Genomic DNA, 27,989 nt, shown 5'->3' with positions numbered 1-27,989 from the left:
ATATTCAAATTGAAAATGTATTTTTTTATGATTTTCTCTTCCTCACCCATCTTTTCTACCTCTCTCCTTAGTAAACTACCTACTGAAGTAAACATGCTGATATAATGCTCTTTAAAAGACAAGAAATTATTACAAACCAGGGAACAGAGATGGCTTCTAATGAAACGGCTTAAAAACATTCAAAAATGTCCAGGCTGTTGAAGCCCGTATGTTATTGTGTGTGTGTATGTGTGTATGTATGTATGTATGTGACAGTGACACAAGGCTTGTATGGTTGAATTCCTGAGAGCTTTTTGTCAAGGTGTACGAAATGTCTGAGTGTGCGGAAATGTGTGTGTGTGTGTGTGTGTGTGTGTGCATGCGTGTGTGTTCACATTGTGCAACACTTGTTTTTGTGTGTGTGAGAGTCTTTAAATCGGAGTCTCTGCTTGGATCGATATTTCTCCAGGTAGGTCAGCTGTTTACTGTTGATAGCTCCACGGCGCTTCCTGAAAAACACATACAGATATTGTATAGTGGAAGACAGTGGTGTTACACTTCAAAATGCTGTTCTCAGTGCCCCTATGTGCACTGACATCTTCTGTACATCCCATCACTTACTGTATAATCCAATTTAAAATTTAAATAAATCCCTTTCCATTTAATTTCTTTCTCTAGATATCCTCTTGTTTAAATGGTATAGGAAAATGGGAAATCAATAAGGCATGTTTATTAATTACATTTTGTATAATTACAGTTGTGAAGGAATACAGAACGAAAAGGCAAAAATGAAGTTGTGTTTTTGGTGTAAAAATATATATTCTTAAACCATGTTATGAACATACTAGTACATAAGGGTTTCTTTGTATACAGTATAAGGTTACAAAGATATGAATGTGCTTTTTCAGTTGTCCTAGCTGTGAATAATGGTATTTTTTAGTGCATTACGAAAAAGTTTCATTGTATATGCTTTATTATGCGTATTCATAAAGCAGAAACAGTCCGTTATATTGTGTTACCTCTGCAAGAGAATTCATATACAGGATGTAAATGTACTTACTGTCTGATGAGTTGAATAGCATCCTCATACTTCATCCCGCTCTCTATCAGAGCCAGAGCAACCAGCACAGGAGCCCTGTATGCACACACAAACACACAACTCAGCTATGCATGTATGTACACAACAGTGTTATCTGCATACATTCGCAGTTCTACATTATAACACAATTGAGGAAGATCATTAATAAAAAGGGGACCCAACACTGACACTTGTGAAACATTCATTGCACACTTCATGTTTATCACACTGTATCCTACTAGATAAACATGAAGACATTCATTCCAGTGCTCTGAATGAGAAATTAAGTTTAGATAGTTTTGATAAAACATTGCGAGTGACTGTGCCAAATGTTTTATGCAGGCCTAAAAATACAATACCAAGTACTTCTCATTTACCAAGCCTTTATTTAATGTGCTCTATTACTGTAAGTGCAAGGCAGCAGTTTCAGTGGAATGATTTGCTCGAAAGTCAAATTGCATACAATGTAGAACAAAATTGCTTGTATTAAGATCAGTTGTCAGTTATTCAATGACAACTTTCTCAGGAGCACTTCAGTACTGCCAGTATACTTATTGGTCTGTAGTTAATGGCATCAGGGCAATCTCCAGATTTAAAAATATGTGTGAGAATGGCACATTTCCAGTCATTAGGAAAGGAGCTGTGTTTATAATATAAGTTAATTACATTAGGGCAAGGGGGGTAAAATATTGTTGTGTGATCTCTAACCTTCCGAGTCCAGCTACACAGTGAACAGCCACACAGGATCCTGGATCCTCCTGAAACTTCTTCTTTAGCAGACCCAACCAATCATCAACCAGCTTACTGGGGGGTGGGGCTCCATCATCAAACGGCCAATCCTGAGAGAGAAGCAGGACAGTGACTACTTCTGGCACTTTGTCACAGGAAGCTGAAATGTACTATGTGTGTATGTATGTGTGTGTGTGTGTGTGTGTGTGTGTGTGTGTGTGTGTTGTCTCCTCACCACCACAGTAATGCCATCTTTTTCCAATGGTGTTTTGTCATAGGTGATGTCACAGACTCGGACCACTATGGTGGCACCAAATCGCTTCAGGTCCTGGAAGGGACCAGAGTGGCAGATTACAACAAAGCCAAGACACAATTTAATTAGTTAAAGTTGTTATTTTAGTTTAATGTCATTAATAAGGAGAAACAATACATACAGTATATACATGAAGTATGTGTTAATGTACATTGACATATTTTCTTATTCTATATTTTCACTGCAAGAGCTGCAGTGTAATGAAGCATTTCTTACCTCTATGAAGGCGCCGAGTGTGCTATCTGTTGGGTTGTGTGTGATGAGGAATCTCATGTTTTTGTGGCACAGTTCCACTGGAGCTGGACGATTCATGGCGGCCAGTGTAACCTTTGAAATCCAAGGGCGTCCTCTGACCTTTGAGTGTTACCAGTTACTTGTTAGTCATAAGCTGTCAAGGAGAAATATACTCTCTCTATATATATATATGAACATGTTTTCAAAATAATTGAGCTGTATTTACTGAACCTTTTTAAAAGGTCCTGAGACATGTTTATACAATATGAAATAAGAAGTTAAAGATAATCCCCACATGGGCTTCAGGAACTTAAACTACATGGAAAAAAGTGTTCCAATTTAAATCATCTTAAATTGTGAAATAAGTCAGAGTATTCTGGCATCAGCCTTCAATACATGCAATCATCTTTGCCCATAAATATTCACCATCATCTCCTGGATCTTTGGTGCCCTTCCTGCACAACCTGTGCAAACATAACAAGCCTGATTCTTCTAGGGTGCATTACTGCAACTTTATAATCTGTTTTCAGATGTGACAACAAAACCTTGTACAGTCTTAAAAGATCAATAGACAAATTGTGACAAGTTCACATGTTATTGTCCTTGCATGTGAGTCTCACATAATACAGAGAAAAAGCTTAATACGGGGACAGCAGTGCTGAAAAACAATGCAATACAGCAGTTAAAGGCCTCACACTCCCACAGTATGCCCACCCAGGTGTTTTCACTTATTTGCTTGCTTGATTAGACTTTGTCTAGCTGTGTGGGTGGGTACAAACTACACTTGATTGACATCTCACTTCTTTATCATTCTTATTGATGCATGGACCTCATGTGATTTGCAGTACAGCTCCATCCAATGCCAACCTGGTATAATCAACCAGAGTGAAAACATCTGTGTACATGGCCTTGAAGAGAAATTAATTCAGCTGTTATTTCTTGCAGTGTTAGTATGTAGTATACTGGATGTAAAACAAAAACAAACATGATAAAGTGAGTAGTCAGTTTACTGTCAGTGGAGCAGTGCCTCTTGTTGTCTGGCATTGCTCTTGCTCACATTTAAAGATAACAGGGATGTGATTGTATTTAAGGATGGAATTTTAATTTCAGTAATCTTAAATCAAGGACTCACATACCCCGAGGTGCCTACAGCCACTATTTTAGTAAAAGTACTGATAGTGCTATTTGGGCGATATCACATGCAAACGAGGAATGCAACTAAATGTGAATGAACTGAGCCAGTAAAGACATTGGGCATAAAGGGGCTTGCCATAGCTAATACAGCTGATTCATATCACAGTGTGCAGTACATTCGATAAAATGCAGATGCTTTAATACAGGAGACAAAGGGTCTCTGGATGCTTTGGATGCTTTGATGAGTATGAGCATAATGTAGATCATATGCTAGACTGTTTGCAGTCACCAGATATCTACCTTGTTGAAGACTGATGGAAGACTTTGGACCAGTGTGTTAGACAGAGATCTCTACCACCACCCAAGAGTTCACACAATCTATGTCAAGGAGAACTGAAGCTATTCTGGAGGCTCATTGAGGCACAACACCGTACTACTAAAATGTGTTGGTTTTTCTTTAATTTGTCAGTCATCTATATTTCTCCACAAGTCTGGGGCAGTAGAAAGCTGTCCTTAGTAGGCAAAGTGGAAGGTTTATTTCAGCCAACACTGACTTAAGTATTAAAATTATTTATAGGCTATCGCAGAAAACCTATGTTTTCACCATGTCATATGTTGAATGAGAGACTATGTCAGTAAAGTGCAGGAGTTACAATCTTTAGTGCATCCCTTTATTTAATCAGGATCTGGTGACCCACTCACCTTAAGCTTCAGCTGAAGCAGTTAGCTGCTGTTTCTTCAACTTTTATCAGGTGTCAAGGTGATTCTCGACTTCCTGTTTGTTGTGTAACTTCCTGTTACGAGACTGTCTGTAGCAGTTCAAGATATTTTCTGAGCTCCTGTTGTCTCGAATACTCTCTTATCCCATCGGTCGACTGTATCGTATAGTCCAAGAGGCAACAGTGTCCCAGCTCTCTGTATCAGTGTCTTTGTTTTTTATCTCTGATTGTCACTGCTTTAGTCCTTCTCTGTCTGTCCGAGTAGCTCTCTCTTTATTTCTCTCTCCAGTTTAGCTTCCAGTGTCGAAGCTCCACTTGTTACCCCATTAGCTGGATAGGTCAGAGGTTGAGAGGGAATGGTCATTCAGGGTTTAGGGTCCCAAGACTGCATGGTGCAGCTTCATCCCAGATGGGGTCTAAATGTGTTGGGCGTGGCAGTAGTCACCACTCCGCCGCACAAACTCCATCAACCAGCGATTCTACAATAAAAAAGAACACAAAAAATTAACTAATTAAATAACACACTAAGATAAGCAGAAATGAATAAGTAACAAATTCTCACTAATCCAGCTGTTTGTACAGGTAGCCCAAACAGTCAAATATACTAATGACTCATTCACAGAGATAAATGCATAAAAATGCACACGAATACATTTTTAATGCTTTTATTGAAACGCTATAAATATATTGATAGTATCTACAGGAATTCTCTCAAGAAATTGTTAAGCAGAGATGAGCAAACCTTCCAGATCTTGACACATCTTGTCTTGTGATCAGATGACACACTAATTAAATATATGCCATTTTCTGTGTGAACTATTCTCCCCCTGTTTTTTCCCCTGAATGTTGATGTTTTATTTCAGAAAATGATGTTGTTGTGATGTTAGCAGTGGTGATTACTACTTGTGGCCCTCAAGAATACAATGAATCCTACATGAAATCACTCAGCATAAGGTCAAAATAATATCTCAAGTCTACAAGCATTTTTGGATAGTACAAAACTACAGTCCTAGCCAGTTAATGAACCAGGACTTTTTGAGGTTATTTGATCCCTGTAATAATTTACAGCATTTTAAAATAATAATAATAATAACATTTTTCCAAGGCTGCCATATATGAAGAGTATTGCCTTAGAAACATATTTGCAAATAACTTGTATTCTGCTTTGTCTGCGAGGATTTATGCAAAATTATCAAATTATAAGTGAGATCCTTACAATGTAACTGAAACTTAAGTCTCTCAAATTAAACAACCACATTGTATACCTTTGTATTAAAAATGATTTTCTACTTGCAGGGAGTAGACAACAAAGCTGGGCTACAGATGACAGATGCAGCATGAGATGGAAAATCTAATACATGATGTGGCTCACAAAATGTGGAAAACTGTATTAGATTAGCCTGCACAATGTCAACAAAATTCAATTTGGTCTGAAGAAAAAAAAAGAGACAAAATCTGAAAAGTACTGCCTCTGTTTGATGTAGGCTCAGAGGATTTGTGTCTATAGTATGTGACATAAACATCTACACAGTATTTAGTTCTGGTCTGTATAATTTATAATTTAGGTTTGGCCTGTCTGAGTGTTTTATAGCTTATTTGCCTTATGCTGTGATCCTAAAGTAAATTAAGATCAGCTACATGCTCTATTGGTCCAATGTATCTGTTATAAAATCACATCTGCTACATTCAGTCCAGGTAAGTATAAAGTAGTGTAAGGATGAAAACAATTATAATATAGTTTCCTCAAAAGTTAATAAGTAATGTAATCCAGGTCTGTGACATTTTCTTAGAAGTCAAAACAAAGCAACTTTACTCATGAACCTAATAAAATACAATATTTGTAAATGCAGATTGTCTTTGGCTGTAAGATGGTTTTACAGTTCAGTAACAATGGAATTTAATAATGATGGGTGTTTAAAATGTCCCCTTCCAACTTGGGTGCGTCTTGCAAGAATACATGTAGCAAGTGGAAGTTCAACTTCAAAAGAAGGTCAAGTTACGTGATTCCCTTACAGTTGACCTAGAAAGTATCTCCCCCAAAATGTGTGTGTGTGTGTGTGTGTGTGTGTGTGTGTGTGTGGCGAGGGGGGGGGGGGGGGGGGGGGTCGTGTTGCGGTAATGTAAACATGACGGAAGGTGGTCAAAGATGTAACCCTTTTGTTATTCACATGCCCAAACAAGCAGGGAAAGCCCAGAGGTAATCTGTGTAATCTCTGGTCACCTCTTCACCTCAGCAGCACACACACGCACACACACACACACACACACACACACACACACACACTCTCTCTCTCTCTCTCTCTCCATCTCTCTGTCTTCATAATCACATGCCGACTTACTAGCTCAATGTTCCATAAGAGCGCAGTCTATTCCAGGTTGTTGACTATCTATAATTAGGAAATTATCCTGTGTTACCACTAATCAGGATAGAGGTCAATCATTTTCCATTTAGTCAACATTTTACAATGCAAATGATTTATGGAAATGTCATCTCTATTTGTAAAGCCTCACATAACACAAGCACGACAAAATAGCAAATTAAACCTCCAATGAGACACATGGGCTAAAAAGTAATGACTGTGTATCACACAGAGGACAGGACAGTAGGGACTGTCACACATGAGAAAAAACAGTCAATACAGTAAAAACTCAGCTTCTAAACAAAAGGAACATGTTAACTCTTTATAAATACAACTGCAGTCAGTTCAGACATTTAGCTGATATATCGCAGAGTGACTTCATTTGAAGCATGTCAAGGAAATGACAGCAGCAGAAACTCCAATTAAAACTGTAAAGCCGATCTTCCCTGTTACCTTAGAGCGTAATTTGGTTTGTAAAAACAGGTGCATCCACTGTTGGTCGTCACAGGCTGGGCCAGGACCTAAAGAGGTTAAAAATGGATCTCAATATTACTTTAGAGGCATGTTGGGCTGTCAAACTTGTCTACAAGTGCCTGCAGTGTAAGGCTGAATAAAACATTAAGCTTGTGGGTTAATAGTAAAGACAGCAATAAGGCAGGTTAGTAGTAGCTTCAAATAGGACAAATCCTGTTTAAGTGCACACATCACCACTGACTTCCAGTTAACACCCACTGTACAGAAGAGGGTTTCTGTAGCAGCGTAGATCACAAGTCACTCTGAAAAAGGAGATGTGCTAAATGCTTATACTTGAATTAATTCTGTAAGCCTACACAGCCTTCCCGCTTACCTCAGTGGACAGCTTGGCTGCTGAACAGAGAGATCCACAAACCACACTGACTGGGAGTTACACCAAAGTCCTGCTACAGCAGCAGCAGCAGCAGCTCCTACAACAGTTTGAGTGCTGACACACAACCAGCTGACTGCCTGTTATAGTAAACCCCTGTAGGCACTGAATACCTGCAGCTGTATTTATAGCTGTATCTGTTCTAGAGACTGATTCTATGACACATCATTTTTTTGTGGAAACCACAGTCTCCAATGCTAGTGCACCTCTATTGTTTCATTCCCAGCTTGTCCCAGTGATGTTCACTGATTTGTTTTATCTCTAATACCACTACCGATGGGAAAGAGTTTCTATGGAAATTCTTTCAGTTGTATCTATATCCATTATCTGCCACATCAAGACAATCTTCTCGAAAGTTACAAAACCTGTTGGACACCACCGTCCTGCCCCACCGCTGGCCAATCAGAAATACTATTTAATTATATGAAATATTTCAGGAACAAACAGAAACATACATGAACATTTATCCTTACCTCTCAGATCTTGAATGTCATCTCCTAACAATGATTAAACATCAGTTCTTCTGTCTTGTTGCTACAGTAAAGTCCACCAGCTGTCAGCCTTTTTTATGCGAGAAAAGTAGCAAAAAAGTGAAGTTTATCTGCAACAACCTGTGGCTCTTTCCACTACAGCACTGAACTTTAAAGCTCTCCCTGTCTTCCCTGTCCTGAGCTGGTATGCCCAGCTGAGGCGTGTTGTACTGTATATAGCAATCTGTAGCTCTGCTTTGCTGTAGCAGTGCAGTGTGCTGGGCTGAGGATCTGCAGTGAGCTGGTCTAATCAGGCTGAGCAGCCATCTGACCCTGACAGCCCTGTCACCACCAGAACACTCTACAGTTAATGCTCTTAGAGAGAGGAGAAGAGCCTCACTCCCCCCTCCTCCTCATTTTCCTCCTGTTCATACACTGTTCTCCTTTCTCCCTCCCTTCTTCCAGCAGGCACTCAGTGAGTGAAGACGAAGTGCCTCCCCACTCCTCGCCCCTTCCTAAAGGTTGATAATTACAAGGTTCAGTGAAAGAGGCCAGTAACGTGTGATTTTATATCAATTCAGACTGGTACATTTGAACGCAATAATTCATTTGATGATTCTCGTACACATTTCTCTCAAATATCACTAAAATAGTTTGTGAGATTGCTGTGTCTCCTGAACATTGTCTGCTATGACATGTCTGTCTGGACCCTCTCTTGCGTTCCTGTCTTCCCTTCCACCCCCACCCCCTTCCCCTCCCTGAACAAGCTAAAAATAGACGGTCCTTTGAGCAATCTGACAGAATGGACAACTCAAATCTTCAAGTCCCACTTCATGGAATTAACTTTCGTTAACAGTCAATAGTGCCAACTAGTTTGTTTTTCTACGGTCAAACGATTAAGTCACTGTGTTGTTGCCACAGGGCATCAATCAGTGTGTGCATCCAAAAATGAAACAGAAAAGGTGAATATTGTAAGACACAATTACAGTCATTGATCCAAGTTTCCATAAAATCTATGCAGTTTTTCTTTTTTTTTTCTTTCAGGATTATTTTGTGAGTTGTCTGCTTTTGTAGTTGTTCTGCAAGGTTATGGTATGTATGTGAGTCCAGAGAGTCACAAGGCAGTCATACTGTAGGCACAGAACAAGCTGGGGCCTCACCTCACTATCAATCACTCTGAGTGGAGGTTAACATGACTTTTAACCCACGCACAGTTTTAAAAAACACCTCTTATAGCTAAAATTAGCTGCAGCACTACTTGGATGGGCTGCAGAAATTTAATTAAATTTTGAATGAACATGCTGCTCATAGCTGAAGTGTTTTTTTCAGTGTGTATGTGTGTTCTCTCAAAGCTGACACTGTGTTTGTTACATGACTTAGGATAACAGGTTTCTGCCCAGAACTTTGCCTTAATGTCCTGTAATGAAGACTTTGACTTCAAACTAAATCTATACATAGAATAGAAGTGAATATGGCTCTTTGACATACTGCACATTACACAGGTGTCATCAGTATTTGTGTGAATGTAGTTGAGAGAGACCAGAACATGGGGGGAGAGATGGAACCATGACATGCAAAACACTAAGTACTGTATGTGTCTGCTAACTCTATTTTATAATGCAATATTGTTTTTTAATAGTTGAGACTACAAACATTACTGGAGTTATAGATATGATAAGGGTCATTGGGTCTTATTGATTTCAGAGTAAGGCTGACTAATGAAGTATTATACAGGTTATCAGTTTGGCATAACAATTACAAAAAAACTGCTTTCATAGTTATGAATACAACAGAAGAACACAATTACCAATATAGATACAATAAAAGTGTTTGACAGAAAATATTTTCATTAGGTCTGATCACTCATTTGGCAATTTACTGTATGACATGTTTTGTACACATCATGTTTCATACCAATTTTTATGTGTGTGTGTTTATGTGTGTTTTTATGTAAACTATGCTATGTTGAGACTTTGTCCTTGAAAATAAAAAACAAATCTCAAAAAGAGCTCTTTAGCCCAGACTTCCCATGTGTGAAATATTTGATGAAACTTAAAGGTTGTGAAAACTTTTTAGTGTCTTGAACTATGCCATGTGTGTTCCACACTGAAATTGATTTAAGTCAGTTAATTTTCACTCCTTTGTACGTCAACAATAAAATGTTTATTAAATGTACACTTGTGACATAATGCAATCTCTGTTTGTGGTAATTGTTTTTTTCAGATCCACATACTCTTCCTCTGAGGGCTCTATCCGATCCTCTGGCGGACCAGTCAGCTCCAGTTTACCATCTGTTTTGAAGCTACAAACAGCAGCACGCTGGCCTAAACATGGTCGCTGCAATGGTTTCTGGAAATGTGAGCTGACACCCTGTAGGTCAACCCTCAGCTGGCAGTCTTGTGCTTTTTGAGAAGCCTAAAGGACACTTCGGGCGCCTGCTGTGGCCTCCTTCCAAGAGTTATGAAATGCACAGGCTACCAAGCACAAACTTGAGCAGTAAATTCTTTTACCACACTATGGAGAAACAGGAACAAAGAGCTCTAGTCTTATTTTTATAAACCAAACATAAAGTAAATAGAGATCATTTAAAGCCATGTCTCTTTTTAGTGTTGACATTTAGTTGTTGCATAATCAATGTGAGCATTTTACATCTCTTGATCTTAAGTCAAATATGTCAAGCCAAACCCAGGAAGGCAGAAAAAAACATTAATCCTGCACAACATTCATATATTGCCAAAGTTTGTGTATCTTGGGGTGTGACATGTTTTTCAGTCTAAAAGATAACGCTTTGTGTTGTTCACAATTTTTCAAACTATGACAATGACTTAAAATAACAGTCAGGTGCCTGATTGATGCTGTGAATTTCTGTTCCTCATCGGTTATATTGTTAATGCATCATGATAATGGTCAGTGAGAATAAACATGTAGCCATAGAGAACAGATTCAAACAATATTATGTGACATGAAAAGTCATAGATGCCACAGGTTCACAATGTTGCTGGAGTGTTTATTAGATTATTATTCCTACTTCATTTGAGTGCTTTTTCCCCTGTTGTTGATTAACTAAATACTTCTTGTTAAGCTGTTCTTGGCATTGTGCAGTGATAGGTGTTATTTATACCTCCTATTACCTAAATAGAGGATCTCTAATCTCGCTCAGTAGCTTCTAGTCTCACTGTTGTATTTCTGTCTGATGAACACAAACATAGCTTGAATTAAAATAACATTGGCTGGCCTACAGTGACATAACCAGTATATCTCGCAGCTGCTACAGTACTACAATGACTACTACTGTCACTATTAAAACTGCTATGATAAGTGTTTTCCACTGATTACAACAATTAGTACTATGAAGAGAAACTGTTTATATTACAAAGCAATTACAGATATGTATCTGTTAACTACTCAGAAATTTCTCATAAATCCACCTTCAAACAACAGACATATACATAGGCTACATTTAGTTCTGTGTCATTCACTCTGGTTGACTGCCTGAGGTGGCAGTGAAGGCGAAGTGAACATTTACACCAAATTACCACATTGATATATAGAATTACACGATGTGTCTCGCTACCCCGGAGTAGTTTGTAATTCTGTCCCACAGGCATACCACTCATGCAGCAGTGTGAAATACTATGTTATTCCCTGAGCAACTAGGAAGAAACTGGATATGAAAAGGAAGCATAGTTTCTCCCATATCTATTAAACTGTAAAATGCCATTTGTCGTTTCACATAAGAATAAGCAGATTTCAGTTTTAAGTAATATAATGCAGCAGCAGGTGCATCACCAACATGCTGGGTCTTTGAGGGATTATGCAAACACTCTTTTATAGGCATCCTGTTTTGAGCTGTGCTAAGATTTTCATACATATATTCCTACACCTCATCTATTTAAAGTTTTGGCTTGTAGCTTAGATGAAGGAGTCTTGGGTGTATTACAAAGTGGTTTAATCAACTCTATGTATTATAATACTGTGCAATGGGATGCAAAACAATATGACACAATACAGATATATATGAGTACTCATTATTTACCAGGATATGAAAAGGGAAAAAAGAAAAAACAAACAAACAACAAAACAACAAAATGTCATTTATAAAAATCAAATGTTCCTCTAATATTTGCAGCTTTTGAAGTCTCTAATAGTGATTCCAATAAAACAGGGGAAAAATATCACATCTTTGGTAGACCTGGTCATAACTTGTAGACATATGGAGCCATGAAGACGGTCCACAAGTAGATACTGTGCACAGCCAAAAAGGTTGGAAACCACTGACCTCTGAATCATGCTCACAGACGAAGTCATACGCTCACGCACGTACACACTTTCCAAGGCCAGGTTCACATAAAGATCCCTCACACACACACACACACACACACACATACGCATGCACGCGCACACACACACACACACACACACACACACACATACACACACACACACACACACACACACACACACATACACACACACACACATACAAACACACAGGTTTGCTTAAGTCACTTTTGGGGTATTTACAGAGACTTGCATTCATTTCTTGGGGACCCACCCCAACCCTAACCATAACCACCTAACCTTAATCACTGACCTAAAAACCAGCATGTTATCAATTGGGGAAAGCTTTTGCACAGTTGCATAAGCCACCCCCAATCAACTGGTTTTAAGACTGGTTTGTGTCCCTGAAAGTGACTTAAGACATACCCACACACAAACACATGCACATGCACACACACACTTACAACAAAAACACAAATGCACACACAGTCAAGCATGTGGCAAGCAGCAGCAGCTGCTGTGTGTATAATTAGAGTGTTTTGAAAGATGAGACTCAGACAGCAGGACTTTCACCTGAAGACTAAGTGGTTACCATGACAACCAGTTGTCAGCATGACAGTACAACTTTATTATGCTACAGGATATATGTATCTTTAAGAAAAAAAATTATATCTGAGCCTGGTGCTTTAATGTAAGTAAATTAAGAAAGAAGAAAGTGTGGTGTGCCCTAAGGCAGTCTGTGGTTACAGAGGCAAAGACCCACAAAATATTCATAACAAAAGAGGTTATACATCAGTAATTGTAACTCATCTATCACTGCACCATATGCTGAGACTTCAAGCTGTCAGACCTCACTTTCCATCTCACCATCCAAGCCTTCTGTTGTGGAAAAGATACTTCAACACCCATGTGGGATTACATGACAGAAAATCTCCAAATTAGCCCATTAATTCCTTGTTAGATATTCTCAAAGTTGCCAAATTACTGAGTGGGTGTGTAAAGGTCAAGTTAGGCCAAGGTACAGAGCACACAAGAAATAGTCACTGACTTGAGCCACGTGAGCTCCTCTGAGCCATCATTCAGGCATTTATGCCTAATTATAAACAATAATAAAATGTGATATTGAGAAGCTGAATTTAGCTCATATCACACTCAATAGTCACACAGCTCATATCTCAAATTAATAGAGGAAGTTGTAATGGTTTGTGTGCAAGTAAAGTAAGCAGCAAAAATAAAAGAACTTCAAATAATACAAAAACGTCTAACAGTAAGAAACAGTGATGTCAAAAACAAGGTTTGTCAGTGTAATGAAATCTTGACCTTCAAGCCACCAGTTTACAAGCAGCATGCAGAAAGTTGACATGAAACTCCATCTAGTGGATTCTTTAAGGAAGTGACACAGAGGTGCAGAGTTTGTCCTCATTAGCTTATTAGCTTGAGTGACAGAGAACTCACATATTTTTGAGTTAACTTTTTAAAATAATTTCAGCATTAAATGGTTAATGTGTGTGTGATTAATGTAAAAAATAAAAACTCTCAGTACAAATAATATGTAGATTGAATTGTTGTATTACATATTTCTGTATAATTTATTATATAGCAGAAGATTGGGGGTGATATTAGTTAGCATAATCATCCTAACTGATAACATCTGTTCATTGAAACATGTAGACTTTATGCCAGTGACTTTATCAGTTTTGGTGAAATCAGTGGAGCAGTGCTGTCAACACAACACATTAAAGACAGTAGGCTTTTCTTTTTTTTGGTAAATAATAAAATTAAAAATGGCTGAACTCCATAGGGCTGCTTTGATTTCAGGGCCCTAGTATTGACAACTCACTGTCTCACTGTCACAGTTTACTGGGACACCTGAATAGGGCTCACCGTTAATGTAATTAGTGCCACCTTCCTGCTATGACAAGTCAAAATGTCTGCTGTGATCTTTTTTTAGTGTCACAGCAGACATTGTATAATGTCAATACAGACCTGCTACAAAAAATCATATACAAACAAATACCTAGACAGAATATTATATACACACACACATACTTTCAGTGAGCTCTGGGTAATGTAAATTGAACATGAATTTTATTTTCAATTACAGTAAACTGCAGATGTCGTCTTTAAATTGGCAGAAATTCCAGCTGCAGACATATATGGATGAAAATATTACAAGTGAGGAGAGCAATATAAGGTATATGTATCAGGGCGCATTGATATGAACCATTGCACTGACACTGTAATATATAGTCCCTGTAAAACAAAAGAAACACTTCGAGATGCACTGCTTACTGTAATGTCACTATTGTTAAATCTCTTTTTACAGTGTGTGACACATTTACACATACACAAACACAGCAGGAAAACAGTGATCAACTGAAATTGTCTTGTTTATAAATCAGTCCAGACAATATAGGGCAGTGCAGGTCAATGGAGAAATAGGCTAGCAGGCCAAAGCTTAGTCAGGGTTAGTATGATGTTAGAATGGCTTCAGATTGACGTGAGGCAGAGTAAGACCCATCTGCTCTTCAGCCACCACTAAATGGATTAAACTTGCTGTGTCCTGGAGTGGTTTTATGTCTTTAAGAAGATGCTTAAAGAGCAGTCTGCTTTGTTTCCGCTCAGCCAGCTGTTACTGTCTGCAGTGCGGTCCAACATTAATATCTAGTCCCTCTTTTGCACATTGTGATTCATCAATCAAACAATAAATCTTTAAAAGTGACATTAAAAGTCTGCAGACATTGACAGTGGATTCAGTGCTTTGCTTAGAACTACATGACTGAGTGGAAAACTTTCATTAATTTACTCACTCTGTATCTAATCCATAAAACCTTTGACCTTCTGCCATCATGAGAGAAACACCACTTCATTTAAGAGTAATTACTTTATCCTGGACAATGGAATGCATTTGCCAATGTGGAAATCTCTGACCTAGTGTACCTGCTTTTAAAAGTACCAATACATACATTTTTAATATTATAATATATAAAATATTTAAACCTCATAACCTATTGGTTTCTGTCTTTCCCAGTCAAGACAGTCAAGATATTTAACTGACACGAATATAAAACTGCTGAGACTGACACCTAAACTACTGGGGGAAAAAAATATTTTGAGACTACTGGTACTCTGTAGATGGTAAATAACAGTGTTAATGAAAATATCTAACATTATTTTTCTAGGAATTATAATGCATTCAGACATACTCTGGCATTGCTTGATAGAGAGACTGATTGTAAACAAAGCTTTTCAGATCACATGACATCCTCCCCCACACCTCCTTCTTTGTTTTGTTTTTATGAAATTTGTTGGGGTTTTTTTCTTTTTCAATTCAATTCAAAGCATCAAAAACAAACAATGTTTTTAACCACATGTTTAATGCTATACTAAGAAAATATGTATTCCACTAAAGCATCACATTATCATTTCATTCTCAAACATTTAAAGATTTATCAGTAATGTCATTACTTGTTGAACCACAAGTCTTCTTTTAAAAACAGATTAGAAAGAGGTAAAAATATACAATATTAGCAAATATATCCTACAGTGACTCAAAGTTTGACTTTCTCAAGGTTAGTATTGACCAACCTGTTGGACTTAAAAGGTCCTAGACTATAGTCCTAGCCTATATATAGTTTATTTCAGCTGGAGTGCCGTGTAGGAACATGCAGAGCTCAAAGTAGCTATACAATGAAGCTATACCAAGTTAGCAGGAGGGTCAAGGTTACCTGAACTGCAGGAAGCAGAATGCTTTGCTGTGAGGAACAGGTGGTTCACTGAGATTAGACAGCTGACCTGCTCATAACTTGGCTAAGTTTGTTGTGATTCCCCTGACACAACACAAGCAAAAACAAAGTTTACCTGTGATTTAGATTCACTTTCCCAAGTACCAAGTTTATAACCTTACTTATTACAGGGAGTCACATACATTTGCCTAAATAAATAACATAGTTTGGCTGGTTTCGGTTTTTGTACTTGAAAAATAAACTATTAAATGCTTAAGTGCAAATGTCATGATTATAATTCACATAAACTGATTGTTCAAATCTGTCATTATATATTATATTATGTCTGTTTTCCTCAAAGAGACTTAGGATGCATGGAAATGTTTTTTTTGTGTACAGTAAATGTCCTGGTCTTAATTCCCTGTGTGTCTGACACTGTAGCAGATTAAAACAGGAAGAGGCCAGTTGGCCACATGTATGCCAGGCTGGAGTTAGAGCTTAGTGGCAGATCAGTGTCGGTGGGTATATAAACCAGCTCAAACAAATGGTCTTTCACACACAAACAGCACCCAGCAGGAGAAGGGTTTACTGGGAGAAAAATAATTTGCCTCAAATACCAAGAAGAAGTCATAGGCTCAAAGATCTATATTACACGGAGGACTTCTGGTCTGCATCTACTGAACATCTACTGTACGTCTCTCTTGTTTGTGTCGGTTTTCAGTTTTGGTCTACTTTGCACCAGCAGCCATGGTCCTGGAGGATAACGAGGGTGACTCTGTCTTTGAGCCCCAGATCACTGTAAGTATTCATTCTCAGAGAGCTGAAATTAACTGTGACGTTAGATCCTCTGTTAAATCTGTAATCCTTGTGCAAAGGAATTTTACAAATGATTAGTTGGTTGTTGTATTGTTTACATCAATGTCTGGGTTTATTTCACAGTGTAAATATAAAGAAGCACTTTGAATTGCCATTAAACATTTTATGCCACTGTACACTCAGAAACAGTGTTCACTGTAAAGCCACTTCTGTGCACAGAATAGTTTTTCTGCATTTAAAAGTTTAGCAGAATTACCAGCCCTTAACATTTTGGCTATTAAGCATTTTCTACTTTGTCCTCAAGAAAAGGTAGTTCATGTCAGTACAGTAGTGCACTCATACAAATGCACTGTGGTTCATGATGTCACACTCAGACATAATCTAGCACCATGTCTGTATGATCTGAATGTGTGAAAGCTTATCTGTATTTGTTTCAGGAGGAGCACATTGACACTACATATGGGAAGGTCCACTGCATCATGACAGGGACGCCACGGGCAAACCGACCTGTCATCCTGACTTATCATGATATTGGACTGAACCGTAAGTCTTACCTCTTTGCCTACAGACAGTGTTTATATCCTGCACACATATCTGATATGTATAAGAATATACACTTGTGTGAAAGAAATTGCAAGTGTGACAGAAACTGAACACAAATTTTGATCATAAATCAAATGATGTATCCAGGCTAACACTGACATATAATCTGATTTCTTTTACATCAGCTAATTCAAAAAACTAAATTTCTTCTGACATCATCATCATGTCCCTGAAGTAAACATCTTAACGATTCATCACACAAAACTCAAATCTCTTAGTTTGCTTGAACACATCAAAATGTCTTTTCTTGCATCTTATTTCCTTTAAACAACTAAACAATATAAAGTTTGAATATCATTTATTCAAGAATAATCAATGTATGATTGCTGTTATATTACTTTATTGTTTATTCATTAAGACAACCTAAAAACAGTCAGTCAACAGTTATAATAAAACTGGTTTCTTTTGTATTTTCTCTATCTGCAGACAAGTCATGTTTTGAGCCTCTGTTCAACCATGAGGACATGCGGGAAATCGTCAAACATTTGCCTGTTTGCCATGTTGAAGCACCGGGACAACACGAGGGAGCTAAAACTCTCCCTTCTGCGTCAGTAGTCTTTAATATTCTCAGGCTCATTCTCCATATGAACAGACATAAGTTTCATAGTGAGTGAACTCCACACCTGCTGACAGTTATGTTGACATTTGATCCCTCAGGTATACCTACCCTAACATGGACCAGCTGTCTGAAGCACTGCCCGCTGTCCTCAAACACTTTGGGTAAGACAGATCTGATACTCCTCAGGTTTCTCTGACTTAATCTGATACTTACCAAAGGTCTCCTTTATATTAACATTTGACCTTTTCTCTGTTTTTTTTTTAGGCTGCGTAGTGTGATTGGGATGGGAGTTGGAGCTGGAGCCTACGTTCTGGCTAAATTTGCTGTGAGTTCATGTCTCTAAATCCCATTTGAATATGAGAGAAAGAGAGCATAAAACTAAAGCATAAATCTTGGTTGTGGTTCTTAGTGTAAATGGGCATACACATATTATATCTGTGCTAGAGTTATTGTTCAGTTCTTCCAGTTCAAATTAAGCTACACTTTAGATCAATCACTAATCAATACTGTGGGTGTCTTTGTGTGTGTGTGTATAGCTGAATCACCCTGATATGGTGGATGGACTGGTTCTCATCAACGTCAACCCCAGCGCTGATGGACTAATGGATAGTGTTGCAAACAAGGTCAGTATTGTGTGATCAGTGTGTGACTGTGTATGTGTGGATCACTTGACCTGTTTGCTGACTGAGGTTTGAGATTTCTATCAAATATTGTCAAACTTTGGACACAACCATTGGAACTAGGGCATATTGAATTGAATTTGATTGATTTGTTTGGTGTTTGTGTGTGTTATAGCTCACTGAATGGACCCACACTCTCCCCGACACAGTTATCACACACTTATTTGGAAAGGTAAGTTATCATAACAACAGGAGAGGAAACATGCAACTTAATAAAATCTTTATTCTGTGATAAAGTCATACTTCTTACCACTACTACATACTTCATACGTCTATTAAATCTTAAATCTCCATCTTACTTTCAAACTGACTTTTCAGGAGGAGATCGAGACCAACCATGACCTCATAGCAACATACCGTCACCACATAACAACAACGATGAACCAGACTAATGTGAGTCAGTTCATCCGCTCCTACCACAGCCGCAACGCTCTGGAGGTGGAGAGGCCTATTCCTGGAGGAAACATCAATGCCAGGACACTCAAGTTAGTACAACACTTGAGCTTTGAAGTAGATATCGGTGGGATGATAAAAATGAATAATCAGATATTATACAAGAAGAAATTTTTTGCTAAATTTGTTCTGTAATTAGAAAATAGGGCAGTTAAAATGGGATTTTATTTGCACTTATTTTACCCTCAGAGGTAGTAACCTTTTCAGGGGACTTGCATCTCTGCAGCTGGGTTCAGCCACTCAAATAACAAACATGTGTCTTAGCTTTTCCGCTTATTTGATATGTCTATGTCGGTTTACAGGTGTGCCACCCTGCTGGTTGTAGGAGATCATTCTCCAGTTGTGGAGGCTGTGGTTGACTGCAACTCCAAACTCGACCCCACAAAGACAACACTGCTCAAGGTAACAAATCCAAACCAAATTATAAAAAATAAATAAGTACCTATCCTTAATTATCCCTCCTTGATTATATACTACAACTGTATGTAGAGCACTTTTCTGGGTGTTAACCACAGTCAGGGTCTGCTAACTTATGAAGAAATGACTAAAACCAATCTTTTATTGGCAAATATCAACTTACAGTAAAAGTTTCACCTTGTACTTCATTCAACTAAAAGTACATCAAGCTGATGCCTCATAAAGGATTAATTTGAGACTGAAGCATGACCTTTATACTTTGCCCCACTAGATGGCGGACTGTGGAGGACTTCCTCAAGTGGATCAGGTATGCTGACACATTTTATCATACTGGAAGAATCTCCACTCTGGATTGTTTGGAAAATGAATTTCTTATTTTTATTTTACTTTATTCCTCTCTCAACAGCCAGCCAAAGTGATTGAAGCCTTGAAATATTTCATCCAGGGCATGGGATACTGTAAGTCACTAAACCTTAACCTTTAACTAACCTAATCTTAAATAAAACCTGCTACATCTCAGATCCCAGCGCTTAAAATGATTCGCTTTGAATATGAAGTAGCTGCAACAGGTGGCACTCTGTCCATAAGTGAACAGAGAGTTCAGGTGGGACGATGTTTAGCTATGGCGGCTCAACATTCAGTTATATGCGGTATGTAAAATAAAACTTGTATTAAAATCCATATGCAGAATACTAAATGCCTGTCTTTCTTCCTTTTCCAGTGTCCAGTGCCAGCATGACCAGACTTCGCTCCCGGACAACCTCCAGCTCCAGCATCACATCCTTCGATGGCTCTCGGAGCCGCTCACACACCAACGAGCTGCAGCGTGGCCGGACACTCTCACACGGCACAGAGGACAAGCGTGGGCGCTCACACACTGATGTCTCTATGGAGGGCATCTCCAACAATCACATCGATCAGAGCATCGCAAAGTCCACTGAAGTGGCGTGCTAGAGCGCGCTCTGCCCTAAATCCCATGCACTTAACTCAAATTATACCTCACTATCTTATCCTACATACTGTATTTACCTACCTCTGCCCTCTTCATCCTACCATGCCCTTTCATCTGCACTATTCATTCTATATACTCATATATATGTGAGCTTCTGTGTCTTTCCCGTCTATTCCTGGCTTCCTAGTCTCTCCATGTAACCACTCTCCTCCTCCTCAGCCTATTAACTATAGCCTCAAGTCCTTACCTGTTTCTCTACCTATGTGTTTTCCTATCCCTGTTGATGTACCTATCCCTGTACAATGTATTGATGTCTACTTTCCTTTATTTTCTTCGCATAGTCTCTCCCCTGCCCCCTGATCTTGTACTAGAGATTTGGCTGCAGGCTTCCCTGTTCTCTAATATTTTTAATAATATACACCACATGAGATAATCATGAAAGCATAAATGTATTCACTGACATCTATTCTTAGGCTGACATGGGTTCATGCAAAACTCATGCATATTCATGTATAATTAGTAAAATCAAAGTGTAAAGATATAGGCTTTTTATGGACTATTTCAACCATTTTCTGTAGTGTAACAGCTGGATGTTCATAACTGTAGGAATGTTTATGCATAACGATGACAGCTGTGTAATATTAACTACAGGACTTTGTTATGAAGTTTTAGTTCATAAAATGTTTTAAACCTGTGGGAAATAAAGTGACTTTATTATTATTATTATTATTATTGTGTTACACTCAGTTCAATCATTTAAACAGATAACTTGATGTAATTATTTCTTGTGATATATTAAACATTTTACTGTAAATAAGCATCAATCTGGTCCTCATTTATTATAACTGCAGGTGAAAAACAGTACAATCTGACCACTTGGACATTTATCGCTATATAGAAACCTTATAGTTGCCCTCTCACTTCAACTGCAAAATGTTGCCTTTAAATAATAAAATAAATAACAATAAAAAAAACTATCAAGATTGTAATTGTGGAGGTATCTTTATTTTGTATTGCAGAAATTTGGTTTCAGTTTGGATTTTATTTCTTGGATTAAATTGCTTTATGCTAGTGCAGTTGCCTCAGTCCATACAAATGGACTCCAGTGTATCCCATTTCCCCTTTATAGAGAAACCAGGCAGGGCTGCCCTCTTTCCCCCCTCTTATTTGCCCTAGCTATTGAACCTCTAGCTATCTGGCTATGTCAGGAGGGTGGGTTTGAGGGCATCACCCGAGCGGGAAAAGTTTGTAAATTGTCGTTATAGGCCGACGACCTCCTCTTATACTTGTCCAATCCAGCTGCTTCTCTCCCTGTGGTTCTCAATATCTTCGACAAATTTGGGTCCTATTCAGGCTATAAGCTGAACCTCAACAAGAGCGAAATACTTCCCATCAATTCTTCAGAAAATATACCCCAGAATTTTTTCCCTTTCAAATATGCTATGGTCGGATTTAGGGTGTTAGTTACTAATTCAATTGATCAACTATTTTCCAAAAATTTCTCTCCCCTCCCTGAGAGATGTAAACTGGATTTTGATAGGTGGGTTAACCTTCCATTATCCTTAGTAGGCCGAGTTAATTTGGTTAAAATGGTTGTTTTACCCAAGTTTTTATATATTTTTTCACATATCCCCGTCCTGATTAAGAAGTCTTTTTTTCAGATCACTCGATCAATTAATAAGTTCTTTACTATGGGGCAATAAAAATCCACGCATCAGGAGATCAGTGCTACAGCTTCCCAAAGCGCTTGGCGGCCTGGCACTGCCCAGCTTCTTACATTATTATTGGTCTTGTAATATCCATAAACTTTTATACTGGATTAATGACACAATTGACGAGTGCTGCCCCGCGTAGGTTGATATGGAACTCGCTTCTTCTAAAATTTCGCTTCACTCTCTGGTTTGCTCTCAGCTCCCTTACCTGCCTCCAACGTCACCTCAAACCCAGTGGTAATTAATTCCATTAGAATCTGGATTCAAATCACGAAAAACCTAGGCCTTCATAGAGCCTCAGACTTCTCCCCCATAGTGAATAATCATCTATTTCTACCCTCATGCACTGATTTAACCTTTCGGTCTTGGTGTGACAAAGGGATAACTAAATTTAAGGACCTTTATGATCAAGGGACTTTTATGTCCTTTACTGAGCTCCAAAAGAAATTTGACTTACCTAAATCCCACCTATTTCCACCCTGACTACTGATGACATTTCTATGTAAGTGATATTAGTAGAAGACAACAATCAAGTGACAACATAAACACTTGTAATTAAAGATGGTGAGTTGCGCCAACATAAAATAAGTAAGATACTTTGTTTGAAAACAAGTAAGTTATCAAATATATGTTGAATCAATACGTACATGTATTAGAGATAGATAACAGACATTGTCCCTAGAGACAAACCATGATGTACTTCTCCAATTTTTCCACTAGATGGAGCTCTGTCCTCTTAATCTGTGCACCACCGTTATGTAGCCTAATAATACTCAAATCACACTACACTCAGTCCTATCCATATGTTCAAAGCATTTTAACAATTACACTCACATCATATAGAAAGCATCTATGACATTCAGTTAGCACAACATTGTGGATCATTTTAATATCACGTGGTCAGTGGTGGAAAGGAACAAGGCACATACTCAATTCCTGTATTTATGTACACTTTTGAGGTACTCGTACTTCAGTATTTCAATTTAATGCTATTTCATACTTCCACTACACTATATTACAGAGGGAAATATTGTACTTCCTACTCAACAACATGTATTTGACAGCTTTACTCTCCAGGTGAAGATTTGACAGAATGGATAAAATACAATACTACAGGGAGCACCCTGGTGGTTGAGTGAGTAGAGCACATGCTATGTAATCACAGCATACCTGGTTCAAATCCAACTAGGGACCTATGCTGCAGGTCATTCCTCCCTCTCTTCCTGTTTCCTGCCAGCCTCTCTGCCAGCTACTATATAAATAAATGCAAAAAAGCCCAAAATAAATCTTTAAAAATACAACACTTTGTTAAAGATTAGACCAGTGTTTTTTTGGCTTTTGACTTGTGGTTCATATTCACCATTGTTATTCCCCAGAGGGCTGCATGAAAGTGCATTTTTATAATAGTTTGACATTCATATACTATATGAAATTCATTCATTCATTCGTTTGCTGGTCCTGTTTAATGTCTTTCCATGAATCTAATTATGTGCTGAGCATGCAAACATAGCAGCTTGAGGCAGTCTCTGCATTTCGGTCATTCTTGGAGTAAACCTCTGTTTGAATACCACACTAAATAAAGGGAGTAGTGTAAAAATTAAAATCCTTAAGTAACTGAAGTAAATCAAAATTACCTCATGACCATAAATAGGCTTCCTCTTTTTCATCAGTTAGTATAACATTTTTAAGAGTAAAACACTTTATTTGGCTTCTGACACAGCATTTTGACCATGTCCATTATTTGAACCAGATAAGCGGGGATCTGGCTTGGTCAGTTAATGAAGCAGAATAATAGATACAGTATGTGTGTTATACAGCATCAACAGTAGGGTTTTAATGCATACAGTGTATTCAATTGCTGCCAAGTGGTGTGACTGCCAACTGTGAAACTGTATTTATACTGCTGGCCCAGTGCATACCATATGACGTCATGGGTTTTAATCCACTTCTGTGTTACCCTTCTTCTCCACATAATTTGCATCGCTCCTCTCTGTTGATTACAATAATCTTTGAACTGTGTCTGTGTGGATAGTTGCTGCACACATGAATGTACTGTGTGTGTAGGTGGGACTGTGTGTGTAGGCCTGTTAGTGGATGGATTGTTTTAGGCTGTGACCGCAAATAGAGGAGACACACAGACCCAAGAAGGCATAATGGCAATCAGCATCAAAGCCACAGTAACTTTGAGTACATGTGGGGGAGGGGGGGTTGCATCTTTTTTTCAAAGCCTCTTTTGTTTGCCTAACATTATGATAGTATGCTGAATAATATATAACAGAAACTTCTTATGATTTTATTTAAACATGAGACATCAACTCGGCACGGCTATGGTTTCTTACACGTACAATATTTAGTTCCTTGTATCATTTCACTGTGCTTTGGTGCACTGGGCTGCAGAATAAAAACTCTGCCTCCTGCAAGTTTCCAGTTTTATTGGTGGATATTTGTGATTTGTCTGATGACTGCCCTGCCAGCACAGTGATTACCAGTCAGAAGTGGGTCTGACAAAGAGGACAGCAATTTAATTTCAGATTCACTCGGCAGTTACACAATGACATAATGACTATTCTGTTCACAGATGTTTATAGTGACCCCCACTACTTTTATCCCCTTACCTACAGCAAAACTATTCTGATCCCTGCCTGCAGCTCAGTTACAGCTTTTTATTTAACTCACTGATGAGGCGCATAGCCATTATCATATACCAAAATGTGTGGTTGTTTGACAGTGACAATTGCAGTTTCACCTTCATACTAAGGAGCTGACCAGACAAACCCTCACATCTAAAAATAAATAATACGTGATGAATGAGCACATTTAAGCCATTTGAGTTAGTTTTATTTTTGTTGAAGGCCTCACAGGTTTCACAATTTGTTTGCTTGCTTTGCTGTATGTTTTTCTCACTTCTGTTTGAAATTTACTTGTAATTGTGGTATATAGTTTTGTGTCGTGTTTATGCATGTTCTTATGTCATGGGTATTTGTTTATTTTTTTAAGCCTTGTAATTTTTATCATGATATAACATCAGTACTAACACGGAACATGATACAATCCATTTTCAAATCAACTCAAACTTGTTCATCCAGCCCAACAAGGACACAAAAGGGGTCAACCTGCATGCAGTGACATGTTTATAAAGCTACTGACAAAAAGAGACAATACAACTCTGAAAAAAGATAATAAATAAAAAGACAGTGGAGCCTATACAAAAGCATATCTCACACATAAAAATCAAATCCAGTGCGATTCCATGCCATCTTTACACTGACGCTTTTATAAAAAGAAACATACATGGCCCACTTAAAGAGGTATTTTTCTGTCCTGTCCTGCATCTTATATGACAACCTTTCATATGCATCTTCTTTTCCTAACCCAGTTAGTCATCAAAAGGAGGCTCTCCAGGCGTTCAGCTTCTGAGGAGAATTTGTTGGTCAATCACAAACACCTTATAGTCTCCTGTTATATAAAGCTTTGGACAGAATATAAACTGCAGTTTTATGACATTAACAATGTAACATGTGAAATATCATTCAGAATTGATGAATATTGATTTTTGTCCATAGCACATGTACCAGTATACTTAATCACTTGCACAGTATTTTAGACCAGGCTTTATAATCCACTTGGGTTCTAGTAGAAACAATGTAAAACAATTATGAGTGTATGAGCCTTACCCTAAGATCTCTTGGTATTATTTAGAAGTTGCTGGAAATCTGATCACATTTCTGTTCATCAAAGGATAAACTCAAATATATTTCCCATGGATATTAATTTCTTGATTGATCACTGTTATTTCTATTATTTTATTGCTGAATGAACTGAACCTTGAAACTGGACTTTTCTGGCTTCTGACTCTTTCACTTGTGGACCTTCAGAAGATGAAAATGAATGGATTACAATTATATGTTTTGGGAGAAAGAACAAAACAGCAGTTGCATCATCTGGAAGAAGAACACATTGTGCCATACTGCAAAGTCCTAACAATAATTCCTCATATTTTCAGAAATGTATGATTCCCAGGTAACCACTTTAGGCACCCTATCACATTTATCAATTTGATGACAATCTGTGATCTATTAATTTAGTAGTGGTGGAAAAAGTATCTAGATCATTTACGTCAGTAAAAGTACCAATACAGAAATGTAAAAAAAAAAAAAAAACTCCATTGCAAGTAAAAGTCCTGCATGAAAAATCATACTAAAGTAAAAGTACATTCTGAGCTTGATGTAGTTAATGTATTGCAGTAAAAGTAGTGGTTTGGCCCCTTTGACTGATATATTATTATATATGATATAATTAGACTTTTAATACCGAAGCATCAGTGTGTAAGCAGCATGTTCATGTTGTAGCTGCTGGAGGTGGAGCTAGTTTCAACTACTTTATATACAGTTAGCTAGTTTAGTCCAGTAATTCTCAGGTCAGGTCCAAGGGGTCACCAGATAAATCTGAGATGATGAGATGATTAATAGAAGAGAAAGGAAGAAAAAACAAAGTTCTGATACATAAATCTGTTTTCAGTTTTTGGAACTTTTTCTCTAATCTTTGATTTTTGGTGAAATATTGGATCATTTAACATTTTATTGAAATTAAACCATGTGAGAAGTTTAGAGGGAAATATTATTTGGTGGAGCTTTTAACAACACATAGACATCTGAAATGTGACCATGACTTTTTTAAGAAATCAAAAGCCAAAAAGTTAGAAAACAACTGGTTTCATCTTTAACAATGTGTTATATTATTCATTGTGTCAAATCTTCATCATTCAATATTTCCCCCTTAAATCTAAAGGAGTGGCTGTATTAAATTGCATCAAATAGAAATACTCAAGTAGCCTAAAGTATAAGCACCTCACAATTATACTTTAATACAATACTGTAATGTGTAATGGGGGTCTTACCTAATAATATGTGGGAACCCCCGCAGTAGTATTGACCACGCTGGGCCCCTATCCTCCTGTCAGTCCGTCCTGCCAGCTGCAGCCATGTTGAAGAAGCTCCGGCTCCAGCAGCAGCAGCAGCAGCAGCGTCAGTGACACCGACAACCGGGCACGGCGCTGTTGAGGACAAAAACAGACAGGGAGAGACAGAGAGGGACCCAGGACGGACAGATACAGTCAGCAAGCCGGCACTAATATCAACGGGCGTATGTGTGAAAGTCAAACATACTGACTGGAAAAGGGTGGCCGGTGACGAGGAGTGGGTGCGGACCGGGCTGCGGAGCTGAAGTCGGTGAGTGCTGATCTTTGTCGGGGGCGGATTGAGTGGGAATAGCCCACCGTTAGCTCAGCTAGCTTAGCATTAAAGGGGGTAACAGACACAGACAATGGGGTTAACGGCAATGCTAAACGCGGGGTTGTATTATGGGTATCTGGTGTTCGGATTTCTGTGGAAATATTCTGGATAAATGATAGTAAAAGGTGGGTCATTTTGACACGGCGGAGTCATTTGTATTCCTAACAGAGAGTGGTGCAGTGGCCGAAACCACCCCTCTCTGTTTCTCTGGTAGGTGCAAAGGTCCAAACCAAAGGAGGATTTCTGTCATGCAGAGCAGCAACAACAAAAAAAACATCTGTGTTTTGTTAAAAAAAAAAAAAAAAAAAAAAGAAAGAAAGAAGAAAAGAAAGAAGAAGAAAGGGAAAAAAAAGAGTTGCTCAGACTCAGACTCGTCTTTGCGAGCAGCGGGTTTGAAACAAAAAAGGGGGCTAAACCTTAAACCTGTGCGTCTCAAGTGTTTTTGGGTTGCTTGCTGCCTTGTCAACCACAATACTGTATACTTATCGCTCTAGTAGGCCCATTGAAATGAATTAATATTTGAAGAAGGCCTGGGTTTTAGGAGCACAAATCATCAATTTGGCATGCTCCGTGGGATAAG

At 38.2% G+C, this 27,989-nt stretch overlaps 2 protein-coding genes across 4 annotated transcripts; one reads left to right on the top strand and one right to left on the bottom strand.

Annotated features, from left to right (window-relative positions):
- Positions 1-55: 55 nt before the first annotated feature.
- LOC128365780 (protein tyrosine phosphatase type IVA 3) lies at positions 56-27,712 on the bottom strand. Of its 2 annotated transcripts, XM_053326358.1 has the most exons (8): positions 27,288-27,712; positions 27,016-27,171; positions 4,170-4,665; positions 2,316-2,453; positions 2,022-2,114; positions 1,766-1,896; positions 1,040-1,114; positions 56-488 (listed from the first exon to the last, which is right to left on the bottom strand). In XM_053326358.1, exons 4-8 carry the CDS (start codon positions 2,409-2,411, stop codon positions 371-373), a joined length of 513 nt encoding a protein of 170 aa, XP_053182333.1. In that variant the 5' UTR covers positions 2,412-2,453; positions 4,170-4,665; positions 27,016-27,171; positions 27,288-27,712; the 3' UTR covers positions 56-370. The 2 variants fall into 2 exon arrangements, with proteins under 2 accessions (XP_053182333.1, XP_053182334.1); XM_053326359.1 differs by lacking the exons at positions 27,016-27,171; positions 27,288-27,712 and adding an exon at positions 7,394-7,410.
- Positions 12,867-20,635, top strand: LOC128365781 (protein NDRG1-like). 2 transcript variants are annotated; one of them, XM_053326362.1, is made up of 13 exons: positions 12,867-12,882; positions 16,669-16,724; positions 17,180-17,285; positions 17,772-17,892; positions 18,003-18,065; positions 18,169-18,229; positions 18,441-18,527; positions 18,700-18,756; positions 18,903-19,069; positions 19,340-19,439; positions 19,726-19,761; positions 19,861-19,912; positions 20,176-20,635. In XM_053326362.1, the coding sequence occupies exons 2-13, from the start codon at positions 16,674-16,676 to the stop codon at positions 20,406-20,408; spliced, it is 1,134 nt and encodes a 377-aa protein (XP_053182337.1). In that variant the 5' UTR covers positions 12,867-12,882; positions 16,669-16,673; the 3' UTR covers positions 20,409-20,635. The 2 variants fall into 2 exon arrangements, with proteins under 2 accessions (XP_053182337.1, XP_053182338.1); XM_053326363.1 differs by lacking the exons at positions 12,867-12,882; positions 16,669-16,724 and having other exon boundaries at positions 17,183-17,285; positions 18,441-18,536.
- Positions 27,713-27,989: the final 277 nt, after the last annotated feature.

This window comes from Scomber japonicus, chromosome 10, assembly GCF_027409825.1.
Source record: "Scomber japonicus isolate fScoJap1 chromosome 10, fScoJap1.pri, whole genome shotgun sequence".
Taxonomy (NCBI): domain Eukaryota; kingdom Metazoa; phylum Chordata; class Actinopteri; order Scombriformes; family Scombridae; genus Scomber; species Scomber japonicus.
Note: the sequence above shows the minus strand (reverse complement) of the source record. Positions and strands in the feature narration are given on the sequence as shown.